Here is a 15,026-nt window from a genome sequence, read left to right as displayed (position 1 = left end):
CAAAACCATAAGCTATTTCTCAGCCTTTCACTCAGTTTTCAATTGCATAAAACACTTTTTTCAAAACATTAAACACAATTCTCTACCTAAGACACAAAAATCTAACAAGAAGTGACTTGCTATCCATTTCTAAACACAACCAATCAAAATGCTACACTTATTTACCAGGGCACACACACACACTCCTCACATGTGCAAACACATTATGTCATAACTGAACACTAACCAATCATTGCTTTAGTATAGGCCTATACAGAGGTCAAAGGTCAGATTACCGGTAGACAGAGAGCAAGAGGAGGAGGAGGGAGAGACAGGGGATAACAACGAGGAGGAGGGAAGAAGAGTAAGAAGGAGAGCCATTTCTGATGAGTTCAGGGAGAGAAGCCCATCTTGAGTAGCTTTACAGTGGCGTCCATACTGCATGCAACTATCTAATGACTATTTCAGCATTACAAATCAAAGTGCATACAATTCTCGTCCCCACACACAAGCACGCGCACAAACACTTCCAACACACACACACACACACACACACACACACACACACACACACACACACACACAACACACACACACACACACACACACACACATATTCTTTATTCTAAAAATGATACCTTTGGTTTACATATGTTTATACTTTTTTTTTCTTGTTTCATGCTACTGTATACAACACTGGGCTACTCTTACAGACGTAATGTTTTGCCCAATACATATTTTCTGTTTTACTGTAACATTACATTGTTTTTTACAGTGCACTTTTCAACCACTTTCAGCAGACTACTTTCTCTCTAGAATATTGTAGATATAAGCCTATGAAAGACAAAAGAGCTTTAGATTTAGAAAAACAGTGTGTACATGGTATATCCAAAAATTTAGTATTATGAAAAAAGTGTTTGCCATTTGATGCAAATGCTTCATTTTGAGATGTGTTTATGGTATTTTGAATGCAGTGTTTCATTTTGAAGGAGATGTGAGGCATTTAGCATTTTGTGTGTGCAGTTTTGGGAATTGTGTGTAGAGTTTTGAAAAAAGGAGACATAGTTTTGAAAACGTGTGTAAGCAGTTGGAAAAAACTGTAAATAAAGGTGATGAACACTGGAGAATTTGATTTACAGTATATTCTTCATTGCTGCCTGCCTGGTATAAAATGTTGAGCCACATTTTTCCATGCATACTTTTTATCACACAGTGTATTGTTTTCTTGTACTTTTTGATTTGGATGAAACTTCTTAAACTGTGAGGTCCTTCTCTATTTCTTTTCACGATTCATCCAATATCAGTCTATGCATTAATTCCTACTCTTAGTACTATGTGCTATATGATGCTCTCTGCAGCGTGTGACACCACTTTTCTGTTTTTTTTGTATTTCTTTTGCGATAAAGAATACGGTCTCCGGTATCATTTTCTAATCAATACTAATCGTTAACTCTTTCTCTTGGCCTGATATTCCAGAAAATATCTAATTTGACCAATCCTGTCTGTTTATCTCCTTTTCACACACCAAAGACACTCATCTTGCTCTGTCAGTGTTTTTGGTTACTCTGCATCCATGTTTATTGGTTATTTAACTAATTTCTCATTTTTTTAAAAACATATGATCAATATGTCCTGGTTTAATGTGATAATGTCCCACATACACTTAGTCCACTATATTTATAGCATTTTCTGTATCTTAATTTCTTTTCCCAACAAGTCAAAATTCTATCTTGAGATCTACTTTGACATTTTAAATAGAATTGTAATGCAAAATAGGATGGATGGATACTTGATGAACATAAAACTGATGGGCTTTTTTGGGGGGGGCGAGACAACACAAATCTCTCATTCACTGTTAAAATGATGTCTAGTACTTCATTTCAGGTTTTTATACAAACCTGTTTTTCAGTTTTGAGAATAGCGCTCTTCCTGCATCAGTTTAACTAAAAACAAGTTGAGCTGACACCTAATTTGTCATATTTCTTGACTTTCTCCTTCTCTGTCTCTGTATCTGTGCCTTTCTCACACACTGTTTTTTAAAGGTGAACAATAACAAGATACATTTCTCCATCTTAACAAGGAGAGTATCCGTGTGGTTCTTGTTCATTAGTATCACACATCACACCTCCATCACCCTTAGATCTGGGAGAGACAGAGGTGTCAAGATGACAGTGTGTGCACGTGCATGTTTTTCTTCCCTCTCAGCCTCCGCCTTAGGAAAATCCACAAAAGTCAATTCACACCAGTTTTTCCTCTGTCTCTTTCACTCTGTATTCTATCTTCATGTGTTACGTTGCACCCCTGGCCTGAATTGTGATTTTTATTTTTATTTTTTTCCAGCAATGGTGTAAATTTTCTTGGTAGTACTGCTACTACCTACAGTATACCTTCTCCCCACCAATACTACCACCAAAGGGCCATTTCAAATTGGATATGCAAGCCCTGGGGAGATGCAACAGACAGTTATCTACTGTATTAGGCTAGAGGAAAAAAATTGTTTGTTAATTTTATTTACTTTCTCTCCTATTTTCATTGAAATAGCTTGGGGGAATATATTTTAGATATTTTTTTTCTTTTTTGACAAGACAGTAAATAATGTGCCTATTCAAATCTTTTTTTAATCCCTGTGGATGAATGTGATTTTGATTTGTTTTTGTGATTAGATCCCATAGGCTGCCCACAATTTCTCCAAAGTGACCTATAAAAAGTACCTACTGATGACCATGCAAAATATGAACTATATATTTCAGCTTTCAGGTCGCTTTACTTGATTTATAATTGTAGAAAGCCTACAGGCGGCAAATAGTCCTTTGTTTATCTAACAAAGTAAAGGATTAAAGCCATGTTTGTGTTATTGTAAATACTGAAGGGGTTTATAACCACTGCTTGAAGGGAGTTGAGAAGTCCATTGTAATCACAAATAGAACATGTTTATTTATTCTTCCATTTAACCATTCCATGCTCAGACTTTTTTTTTTTTTTTTTTTTTAAATGTATTTAGTTTTCCTTTTCCATAGGGTAGTTGTCAGGCAGATCTTGGAGGTCAAGGATGCCAGTGCCTGCAGGCCATTAGTTAATATTAATGACCATAAGCCAATTTGAACTCATCAATAGGTCAACAGGTTATCATGGGGTTGCAGATGCAGGAAGTTAATTTAATTAAAGATGCATCATGTTGTCGATTTCTGAGAAAGTCTTTTCCACTCTTTTCTTGATGTCTTTTTTTTTTATCGGTCTGTTGCTTATGTGTGTGTTTGTTTCTTGTCTTAATGTCTAACATTTTTCTAGGTTTTCAACATAAAATAGAATGTTCTTCATATTCATACTTTTTATTCAATTGCTGTCTTTGTGTAACCAATTCTGCAGCCAGGTGCTTATCTGTAAGAGCAAGGGAGATATACAGTTAAGGAATTCCAGCATCAGACGCGAGATAACTGTTTAAAAATGATTGTGGAGAGAAGGAGTGGCAACAGTTAGGATAAAATGGAGTGAATAGAAAGAAGAAAGCCAAAATTACTGGTGATTGATAGATTACTCAATCCATTATCTTCCTATTCCATTCAATGATTATTCAAAGCATATCTGTTCAGTTCTCTGTTACATCATGGCTTCTTATTGCAGACTGCTTGTCCCTCCTATTCCACTCCATCTAGAGGTTTGATAGGAAGCATGTAATCAATGGCATGGCTTTCTTGTATTGAGAATGATTCCCAATTATTTCTGTATTGGATACCATTCCCAGTCTGACTTTATAGAGAAAAAAGCCATTAGTAAATATCTGCATCCTCAAAAAACAGGCAATTGGAAAGCCAGCTTGTCACAAATATTTGGACTCTGCTGCTCCAAATAATGTTGTGTCTTGCAGAATTCTCATTTGGCAAATTCAGCCCTTTATGGTAATGTACAGCAACTTTAGCCATCAGCGATTATATTAAATGCCTTTGGAATCGGGCCTAATCGTTGAAACTATATGCCAACGTGCTGTACATTTTCATAGGGGTCTAAAGTATGTACTGTAGAAATACATGGTTTTCTGACAGATAGCGGTATAACTTAGCCTTTTACAAGCCGCCTAACTGTCAGTACAAACAAAATACATAGAACCAATTAATGCATCTCTTCCCACCCCCTACTGGCTACCATTAATCCAATGAGCCAGCGGGTCAATAATCAATAGCTAACAATTGATAGCCGAGTTTGCTAATCAGGTTTTTATTGGCTTAATGAATCCATGGGAAAGGCCTTAAAATGCTGTGGTGATTGACAGTTTATCAAAGGCACGTATCAACAGTGGGAAAATGTCTGTGAATCTCAAACTTCAGAGTAATTTGAGATAATTGATCAATGAATATTTGTTGGTTAATGCATGTTAGACTAAAATGTATTATATATGTTTTTAATTATTTGTCATTTTTAGAATTTGGTTTCCCTAAGGCCGGTTACACACTGGATGCGCCGCGCGAGCGTGTCAGCTGCGTGGCGTGTCCGTTTATATTTCGGCTCCCATGTTAACAGGTTAGAGCTTACACACTGCCTGCGTGACGCGCACTCTCTCTCACAGCTAAACGCGTGCATGCTAGAAATAGAACAGACACCTATTTTTCTCGCGACATGCAAGCGTGTTGGAAGCGTTTCCAGGCAAAATAGAATAGGAAAAGATGTTTATATGTCGTTTAGACACAAATACATATTAATAAATGACATGTTGATGTTTGAAAGTCTCAAGGTTTTGATATAAATGCAATACAAGAATGAAATATTCTGTAGCCTATTTTGCCATCAATACTGCAGACGTTGTCTTTGCTGTAATCAAATCAGTATATATTTATGTTTAACATGGTATTTCATTTTATCAATGGGAAACATACACGTGTCCAGACAAGGCTAGCAGCAGCAGCGCCGCGTCAGACACGTTTCTGGTGTGTAAAGACATATAAAAATCCACGCTGCTGACACGCAACAGAAACGCCACGCCACGCAGGCAGTGTGTAACCGGCCTAAGAGCTAAGTAGACATTTGTTCAAAACATTTTGTTCACTTACGGGAAGACTCTCTTTTGCAGGAACACCCTGATCACATTTACACAGTTACACATTCATACCTGGCCTCTGAGCAGCTGCTCTGGAGCGGTTGGGGTTAAGGGCCTTGCTCAAGGGCAACTCAGTGGTGGTAATGAGCGCTGCTCTTTTACTTTCCTGGTCACAAGCTCGCTTCTCTAACTTTTAGGCCACCACTGCCCCTCATGCACTATAAGCGCTTCAGCAAGGCTTTCTCGCCCTCAAAACAGCCTAATAAATAAGTTAAAGTTTAAGTCGTACTTACAAGATAGTTTCTCCTACGTAGGAGATACTATCATTGGCCAAAACCTATGTAGTATGTTTGTACATACTGGTTATCTTAGTACGTACGAGTTAAACTTCACCTGGCCTTTCTGGGCTTCCGTAACTTACAGATAGAACTGGTGCTGAACCAAATGTATTTGATTGGCTTCACGGTCGCTCTGATGGTATTATCTTGTTTTAATGTTAATCATCCAGAGAAGGTCAAAGGATCATCTTGCTATTTCCTTCCAACACCTGAAGTTAAGCAGACGTTTTCACCAGTTGTTTTTAAAAATAGTTTTACAACCAGAAATGAAAAAAAGCTTTGATATATGGTTTGATTAAAGGCTCTCTCTGTCTCTCTTTTTAGGGTCCCAGGTGTAACCATTGCTACAGATTTAATCTGCGGTTTTCCTGGTGAGACGGAGGAAGACTTCCAAGAGACCGTAGACATGGTGAAACTCTACCGATTCCCCAGTCTCTTCATCAACCAGTTCTACCCCAGACCTGGTACACCTGCTGCCAAGATGGAGCAAGTACCAGCACATGTGGTGAGTGTGGAAAAGGAGACAGATACTCCTTTACTACTAGTCATCTGACATATCAGAGTAAGGCTAAATTTAACTGCTCAGGTGTGAAAGTTATAGAGATGTAAGTGTAATGATTTGGCCACATTGGTGAAACAATTCACTTGCCAGAACAAGGCAATTAACAGACACTAACATTAGTACCTTTAGTGCAGGACTGAGAGTTGTGTTTTTCAAAGCAGAAAACATGACCTGACACACAGCAGTTAAAAGACGTTATCCAGGCACATGCTCCCTTGCTGAGAGACTTCTGGCTTTCTTTCTTCTCTCTTTCTTCTTCTCCATGGTGTAGAGGAAAAAACTAAGTTAGGGATGTCAGCTTTTAAACCAACCACAATATTTAAATATATTATAATTTACCAAATGTCAGCTTGAACTACAGAAGCTGTTATGAGCAGTAATACTTAGTTATTGTAGGTAAAGATATTCGTACTGTATGCATGTGTGCATATGTTTGTGCTGTTTGTGCATGCATATACTCTACTAAGCGCACACATACATTTGCATGTGTGTGTGTGTGTTGAGGAAACACAGGCCAGCCTCCTGTCATCTGAAAATGTAAAAGCATGTTCTAGTTCTGTCATGACTTTAATATTTTAATATTTCTAATCCTGATAGACGTGTGTGAGTGTGTGAGAGAAAGATTTCAAAACAGAATTAGCATTAGAAGTACCATTCCATTGACTTTAACACAAGACCAAGGTTTTTTGGAGCCAATATCTAAAGTTCATTAGTAGAATAGAGTGACTGCAACACATTACCACATGGTGGTTGCTGCTTGTTCTCTGTATAATCACACAACTCCTGACAGATACACTCTCTCTCTCTCTTCCACTCTCTCTCTCTCTCTCTCTCTCAATCTGCTGCCAAATGAAACAATTAGTGGCTAATGAAGCCATAATTGTTAGGAAAGATGTGTGTAAAAAAAATAGAGAGAGAAACACAGATTGAACACATCACCATCAGCAGCTCCAGCGTTTTCCTGACCTTTTGCCTCAGGTTTCTCAGCTACATAATGTTTTGGCACAGCCACAGTTATCCATAATAGAAATGTAAACTAACAACAATGTTGCTTCTGAACATGTACATTCTCTATAGCACCTGCAGTGTAACTTTATGCTCATTATATTCATTATGCTCATCTTTTGCCATGTATGGATGCATAATTCTACATACATATTTTGGTCAAATGAAGCTCTCCTCCTTGTATGTATATTTAATTCTGCTTAATGCACAGACAGAATTACTGCTTATTTATTACTTTTTCAGTCTAGTCAACGCAGGCCCTTAATAGTTGCTTACTTAAATTGTTACTTAATTTGTAAAAGTACACACAGAGAGGAGAACAGATTTAAAGTTTAAATGCAACAATGTGATTGGCTTGTGGAGATGGCAATGGCAAAATCTGGTTGGTTTAACTGAAATATATTGCCCAAAGTCAGGTGATTAGGTTGGGAGAGATAAAGACAGAGAGAGAAAGAAAGAGAAGAATGAAAAGCATAGAAGTCTTCCTAAAAAACTTGTGCTTAAGCTTCACAAAAACATTTCTATGCAACAGTTCTTACATTATTGAATCTTGACCCAGGCATTCATACATTCTTACTTACATACTGCTACTTAATCCTGAAATGTTTTTCTTTGACCCTTTTTTCTTTACTTTGACCCCCTACGTTATGCTGAACCCTATACTATGTGTTTGATTTCTCCTTGCATTTTCCCTCTCGCACTTTATCATCAAAGTGTTGACACATCTCTTTCAAGTGGAGCGTCTTCATAAGTCATTCTCTTTTTCCCCTCGTCCCTCCTATCTCTCTTCGTTCTCTGAGGAGAAGCTGAGTGTGTCTTGGGGGGATCAATCCCCAGACAACCACATCACTGCTTCTCTTCGTCTTATGTCTTTGCCCCTCTGCTTTCTTTCTCCTCCATCTGTCTCATCCGACTTCTATTGTCAGCGGTTGGATGTCAGCACACATCTATCCAAGACTTCATTCCACAAGCAGCTCTTTGATTGCCAGAATGTAGCATATTGCTGGTTCCCGTGGAAAACTCTTATTGCCAAATCAGTCTTTTTGTTCATATGAAATTATGTTGAGCTGGTTTTATTGTTTATTTAATGACAATGAGGTTTGGGCTAAATTACAGATTAAGCATTGTAAATTGCATGTTTATTTTGAACTGCCTAGAATAAGATCACACATTACATTGTCATCCTGCATTTTTAAAAGCCATTTTCACTGGTCATCTTAAGTGTTTTAGTTAAAGGCAGGGTTGCTAACTATTTCCAATATACACATTTTCATATATTGTTTGACATGGTCTTTACACTCTAACAGCAATAAATAACTTTTGGGCTCTGAAAAAGGAGGAAAAAAGATCCCTCATCTGTAGCTGCTGTGATCCTGTAAAAACGCCCACCAATCACTGCCTCTCTGTCCGCTTAGAAAGAACCAATGAAATGCCTCTCTTGCCCCGCTGCACTTACTCTACCTCTCCCATGTACGAGCCTGAGCTCATTGTCCATCGTCGCCACATTGTTAACAGTAGTCATGTTTGTTTTCAACATTCTGCACTATAATATTAGGTGTTAGCTTACCGGTGAATGAGACATGAAGTAAAATTGCGGTCCTTTCTGCGCTCAGCTCTAAAGCAGCGGTGCAAATGCACGTCTGTGTGTGGGTCGGAGCTCCGAGGGCAGGGGGGAGGGGTTAGACGGGGTGAGTATATTTGTGCTTGGCAGAGAATAGTAAATTCTGAGAGAAAAAAAGTCAGAATTATTATATATATAGGGTGCCTGTAACCAGTAAACCTGCTTCTGTGGTTAAAGCTGCCCACAACATCACATCATCAGTCAGCATGCACCTGTTCTTACACACACACACACACACACACACACACACACACACACACACACACACACACACACACAGTGAGCGATGGCAGCTAGGCGACGTCTAGGCCATGTAGGGTCAGTCATTAATAAAGTGCACCAGATGGTTTGTCTGGAACACAACTGTGTTGAATAGCCACAGGAGGGATGGATGGAGAACTAGATACAGAAGGAGGCCTGAGAGAGAGAGGGGGGAGGAGGGGGTGTGTTCACCTACTAAATGTAACACCTAAGGTAGTTGAGGATGTCAGTTTCACCATTTGGCTGTGGCTGTGGTGAAGCTTTGTCTATATGACTTACATTAACCTTACTGATGTCACACACTGCCCCTTTAAAAGCAAGTGCAGATATTTACACTTTCTTATTAGTAAGGGACAGTAAGCACACATGACAGTTTGCCTTTTCATTGCAAGGCGAAGCAGATTTTCAGACTTAGCAAAACTCATTCATTCACAGATTGTGGAACTGACATATGGGTTTAGTGTACCTCAATTTACTATACTTCCCAGGACAGATGGGTCTAAGGTAGGGCTGGGCAATATATCGATATTATATTGATATCGTGATATGAGACTAGATATCGTCTAAGATTTTTGAAATCGTAATATCGTAAATAGTGTTTCTTTTCCTGGTTTGAAAGGCTGCATTACAGTAAAGTGATGTCATTTCCTGTGTTACCAGACTGTTCTAGCTCTTCTATAACAATTGTCGACACTATAATATCAACATCGAGGTATTAGGACAAGAATATTGCGATATCTGATTTTCTCCATATTGCCCAGCCCAGTCTAAGGTGGTTTTGGATTTGAAAGCAGGTGTAGGTCATTGCACCGTTGGAACATGTCTAAAGGTGGGCATTTAGTAGGAGGTGGTTAGGCATGTCCACGGAATCTAGTGTTTTGACAGCAGTGGACATTGTGTTTGATGAACTGGTTAATTAAATTGTCAATACACACTGTTCTCCAGAATACAACGAGTCACACTCTGTCACAATTATTGAATTGTGTGTGTGTGTGTGTGTGTGTGTGTGTGTTTGTTTGTTTGTTTGTTTGTGTGTTTGTGGTTATATTTGTGTGTGAAGGGTAATAGCCAGGAATAGTTGAGTAATAGAAGCAGGTTGGTTTGAAAAAAGGTTCACTCATGTCTAGGGCTGGTCCGAATACCATTTTTTGAGCTTCGAAGCTTCGGTAGTAATGAGCATATTCGAAGCTTCGGAGAGAGGGGGCTGAACATATTATTATCTCTAATAAAGGCAGGAATCTCTGTGTCTGTCTGTTTGCATGTTGATTATTTTGAGAACCTTTCATCCAAACGACTTCACAAGGGAGTGCAGTGTCGTATTTGGTGCAATATAGATAGACAGGCCAGATGCGTTCAGAATTAATAAACTTTTAACCTCTCAAGGATCACCCTCCCTTCAACGGGACACTTTGTGACTGGGGCGTCGCTGTAACCTCAATAAAACTTCCACTCATGAGCGTTTTTATAACTTTAAAGCATTAAATCTTCAAAATATACAGCCATGTACACAACTGTTACAAAGTAAAATAAAATAAAACAACTCAGCCGTAATCTGCGCAGCCGAGAGTGCATGCATACCTGTTGTCGTTGTCTTGTCAGCAACAAAGTGGTATTTTGACCAAAACTTGATTTTCATAAATCCCGAAGAGTCCAAGTAAATGTAATATCCAAGCTTTATATTCCAAAACGATCTCTTCGCCTCACAATGTTGAAGTTTCTGGCCGAATCACAACGGAAAAACGGGAAACAGTTTTCCATTTGCGCACTTTTTATCGCCGCTAGCTTCTCTCATTGACATATATATAATGGACCAATAGACCCCGTTGCTCTGGACGGAGACCAGTGAAGGCTATTAGAATCACTTTTCCGGTGATCTCTTGCTTTACTGCGCAGCCTCCAACTGACAGAGACAACGTAAATGTGACGTGAGCAACATGTCTGAAAGTTGTAAGTCTTCTGGTAGCTGTGCCAAGAGAAATCTCAATCATTTCCAATCTTACAGAGACGGAGAGCGTAGGTATATGTAAGGAGATAACATAGGCACAGGCTAATTATTGCTAACTAACATGCTAGTTAACATTAGTAATTAAACCTAAACAGCTAATGTAAGTCGAAACTGCCTGCAAGCTTCTCCTGTACTATACGGTAATTCCTCTACTGTGCGACAGTAAGTCACTTAGTTATGACACAATCGTTAGCCTATTTTTTCAAAAACGTCTGCTACGGAGCCATAACGTGAGGTACAAGGTAATGGAGCCTTTTATACATTGTCGTGTTTCTTTAGAAATAAACAATGGACAAATAGAGTCTTTAAACGCTTCAGATGTAAAGTTATTCGCAGTCAAGTGACATAAAAAAATGGCGGTCAGTGGAATGCTAACAAGAGGTGATCGCTTTGTAGCAACAAAATGGCGCCATCGGAGGTTCGAGTTCTGAAGCGAAGCTTACCCCCTTGGCTTCGCTGCCTAGCTTGCTAAATGCTCGAAGTGGGCGTCATCGTGTACCGACAGTCTCTTCTTCTTCTTCTTTGTAGTTTATTGGCGGTTGGCAAACCAACTTAAATGTGCATTACCGCCACCAACTGGACTGGAGTGTGAACGAGAGAAAAATGCAGAAAATAAATAAACCAAAATAAAAAATAAAAAAAACGAATATTCGAATGTCAAATTTTAAAATTGAATACCAACCCACCAAACGAATATTCGAATATTCGGGTCCAGCCCTACTCATGTCTTAGATATCCTGCAAAATTGTAGCCTAGTTTTCTTATTTTCATTTTTCAGTTGCATTAGTAATGTCTTGCTATAGACAAATACGGAAAATCACCTACAATTTAGAAACTGAGGTTGGCCAAAAGTGATTTTAATGATGTTACAGTAAGAAATATATTTTTTATTTTCTTAGCAGTCTGATTTCCAGCCATGACAAAAACCCATATTTGAATAGAAAAACACAGATAGATTTGTCTCAGTAAGTAAAGCAGGGAAACCCTGTTGAGCAAAAGAGGGTCCAGCTGGGATGTGGTCCAGGTGTTTTGAGGTATCTGTAGGTGAAACTTATTACCTGTTGTAATAGATGATATATGAGCGAATAAAGGAGAGAGCAGAGGCAGATGGAAAGAATAGGAGACCACAGGGATAGAGGGAGAGAAGGGAGCATGTTGACAATAAAGGGATGTGAATGCTATTAGCTTGGATCTCCATAATCATCCCCAGGTGACTAGAACTTAGCCTTGATAAATGGACTTGCGGAGTGGAGAGTGTGTGTATGTGTGTGTTGGGATGTCTATTGGTATTCAAGGATGAGTTGAGAATGAGCAGCTGCTGAAGCGAAAGCGAGAAAAAAAAGTGATAGAGATGGAGATTAGCTATTCTAGTGTAGTGTTTTTAATTTCCCCAGGTTGTAATTGGTTAAGAACTCCATTACCCACAAGGCACCGGTGTGACAGCTGTCAAAGTGAAGCAGCTGGCCAGCCACTAGTAGCTCCATCGCCTAGACACTCTTACACACGTACTGTATCAAGGGAGATAATAGCACTTGACTAAATGCAGTCTAACAGGTATTAAGGTTGAGTTAATGGTAAAGGCCTGCACTTGATTAATGAGGACCTAGTTCACTAATAATGGAAGGGATAACATAGTGCATTTTAATGATCACAATTTTTGCTCGACACATTCAAATGCATTTTTTTCCACCTGAATAGGTCACCAGTTTGCTGTTCGCTCTAGAGTTTTATAAAACTTGATAGAGGGATGGACAGTAACAATGTTCTGCTGGGTGTAAATAATAAAGAAAGCCGGTAGGTCTGAGTATCAAAAAGAAGCACATAAGTGTAGATTTTACAAAGAGAAACTTTACTGGAGGAATTTACTTGATGTTGCAGAAAGGTAGCCTAATAGTGGCAAACAAAGCATAAATAAAAAAAGATTTTTGTAGTATTTAAATAGAAATCTAAAAAAAAAAGGTTTAAAACCTTAAAGGCACACATTTAGGACATACAGTACTATATAGCCAGAATGTCCAAAATGGATATTTACTTTCTTTCTGCTTTCTAATATTTAAACACCTTGCGGCAGTACATACATTAAAACTTTTAATAATAACTAATTTTAGAAATAATCTTACATTTCCTCCATTAATATCGCTTTGCTCTATCAGATACTGGCTCAATAGACAAAAGTGAGTAAGTGAGGTTTCTGAATGGCATTAGACTGAAACAAAGTTTTATAATGTGCAGTGTTTGAGATTTCAATTGATTGTAGTCACTGTATACAACTGATTTACCGAATATGTGCCGCAGTGACATGATGCAATCACTTTAGGTTTGTAGTCTCTTCTGATGTAAAATAAAGAGCAGTTTTAAGGCATTTCATCTGTTGAGTGTGACCATAGCTCACATACACATATGGTCCTATTCCCATGTCCATTTAGCATATCACATTGCTTGATCTTGATTAAGGAAGCAGAATCATATAGTATGTATTTCTCTTTCTGTACTAACAGTGTACACTTTGTAAAATGCAGCAGATCTGACACAGTTCAACATAGCTGGAACATGCCATGTCTAGTGTCCTCTGTAGAGAGAGAAAGGGCAAGCGCGCGCGCGCGCACACACACACACACACACACACACACACACACAGTGCATCACCATTGCGACCACTCTTGTTGTGATGCTTTAGGAAGTGTTAATCCTTCACACACATAGACACAACCACACACAGATTATGCCTAAGGTTTTTCTTGGAGTAATATAACACACACATACGTGTGCCGTGGGTGTAGGCTCTATAGCACTGACATCTGTCTGTCATTAGGGAACGACAAACAGGCACATACTGGTGAGCCAGAAGCTCCTACAGTGCAGGCTAAGGCAAGATCACTGTTACCTTGCCCCACAACACAGTCACACTCGGGCATACTGACATACAAGTACTTTCTCATATAGACACACAAACACACACAGGCGCACACACATTCCTACTGCCTTGTGTCAGGGAGTCACGCATTAAGCATTTTATCTGAAATACACAAACATTAAACATTAAACAGTTTTAGGTGCCTTTTGGTCTTTTGTTGCTGGTGATTTTGTTGCCAGTCTGAAGACAATTATGTCCTTGTCTTAATATTGTATCTACTCAGGTAGTGTCATTTTCTACCAAAAAATGATAGCTTAGTCAGGGTAATTGCATTTAAGAATTGCACATCTTGGGTGCCTGGGTAGCTCACCTGGTAGAGCGTGCACCCATTAACAGAGGCTCAGTCCTCACCGCAGCGGCCGTGGGTTTGTTTCCGGCCTGTGGCCTTTGCTGAATGTTATTCCCCATCTCTTGCCCCTTTCATGTCTAAGCTGTCCTGTCTAATAAAGGCCTAAAATACTACAAAAAAAATTCCTAAGAAAAAGATTTGCACATCTTGCCTCAGAGCTTTACAGCATTGTGCCAATATATTACACAAAATAGTTTATATGTTGAACAGCAGTGTTTTTATGAAGCTTTTTTTTTTTTTTGCATGTTATTGGCAGCAGAATGTGTGCTCCGGTCTATGCCGCTCCTGCATGTGTTTAGAGTCTGTGTATGCAGACAAGTGTACACATCCATGTAATGTCACTTCCCGTTAGACACAGCATCCGTCTCTGGTGGCAACAACAGATGGACGTAATAGTAACAACCATCGTTCATCATTACCACGGTGACAGGTCCACGGACACACACACACGCACACAGTGGCTTTGCATTGCTGGATTGTCACTAACACAACCCTGATGGCATGGTAGATTAACTTCTCTGGTTGATGAACCACATGCATGCACTCTCAAACACGTTTACCTGTATTCAGACACTTTATTGTGCAGCACACTAATAAAGCTCTTAAAGTTAAAAATACAATAGAATAGGAAATGATTACACTGACTTGCTGAGAGGCAGCATGACTACCTGAGCCATTGACATTTAATGGATGGTCTTAGATTATGTAAACGCTGCACTGTTGTTTTTTTTTTTAATACAGATTTCAGGTCTAAAATAAGAAATATTGGAAAGTACGCACGTCAAAGTAATTATTATATAGTTTAAAGGAACACGCTGACTTATTGGGACTTTAGCTTATTCACCATATCCCCCAGAGTTAGATAAGTCCATACTAGGGATGCACTGAATCCAGCTTTTTGGGGTTCGGGCGAATACCGAATCCACTGGTTAAGATTCTGCCGAAACCGAATACCGGATCCTA

At 39.0% G+C, this 15,026-nt stretch overlaps 1 protein-coding gene across 1 annotated transcript in view; it reads left to right on the top strand.

The window, feature by feature from the left end:
* Positions 1-15,026, top strand: part of cdkal1 (CDK5 regulatory subunit associated protein 1-like 1) — a 292,200-nt gene that overhangs the window by 202,346 nt on the left and 74,828 nt on the right. The window contains exon 11 of the mRNA XM_039805926.1: positions 5,671-5,851. Within this exon, the coding sequence (XP_039661860.1) occupies positions 5,671-5,851 (181 nt within the window). The remainder of the gene's footprint in view (positions 1-5,670; positions 5,852-15,026) is intronic.

Source organism: Perca fluviatilis, chromosome 7 (assembly GCF_010015445.1).
Source record: "Perca fluviatilis chromosome 7, GENO_Pfluv_1.0, whole genome shotgun sequence".
Lineage (NCBI taxonomy): Eukaryota > Metazoa > Chordata > Actinopteri > Perciformes > Percidae > Perca > Perca fluviatilis.
This window is presented reverse-complemented; position numbering and strand designations above follow the sequence as displayed.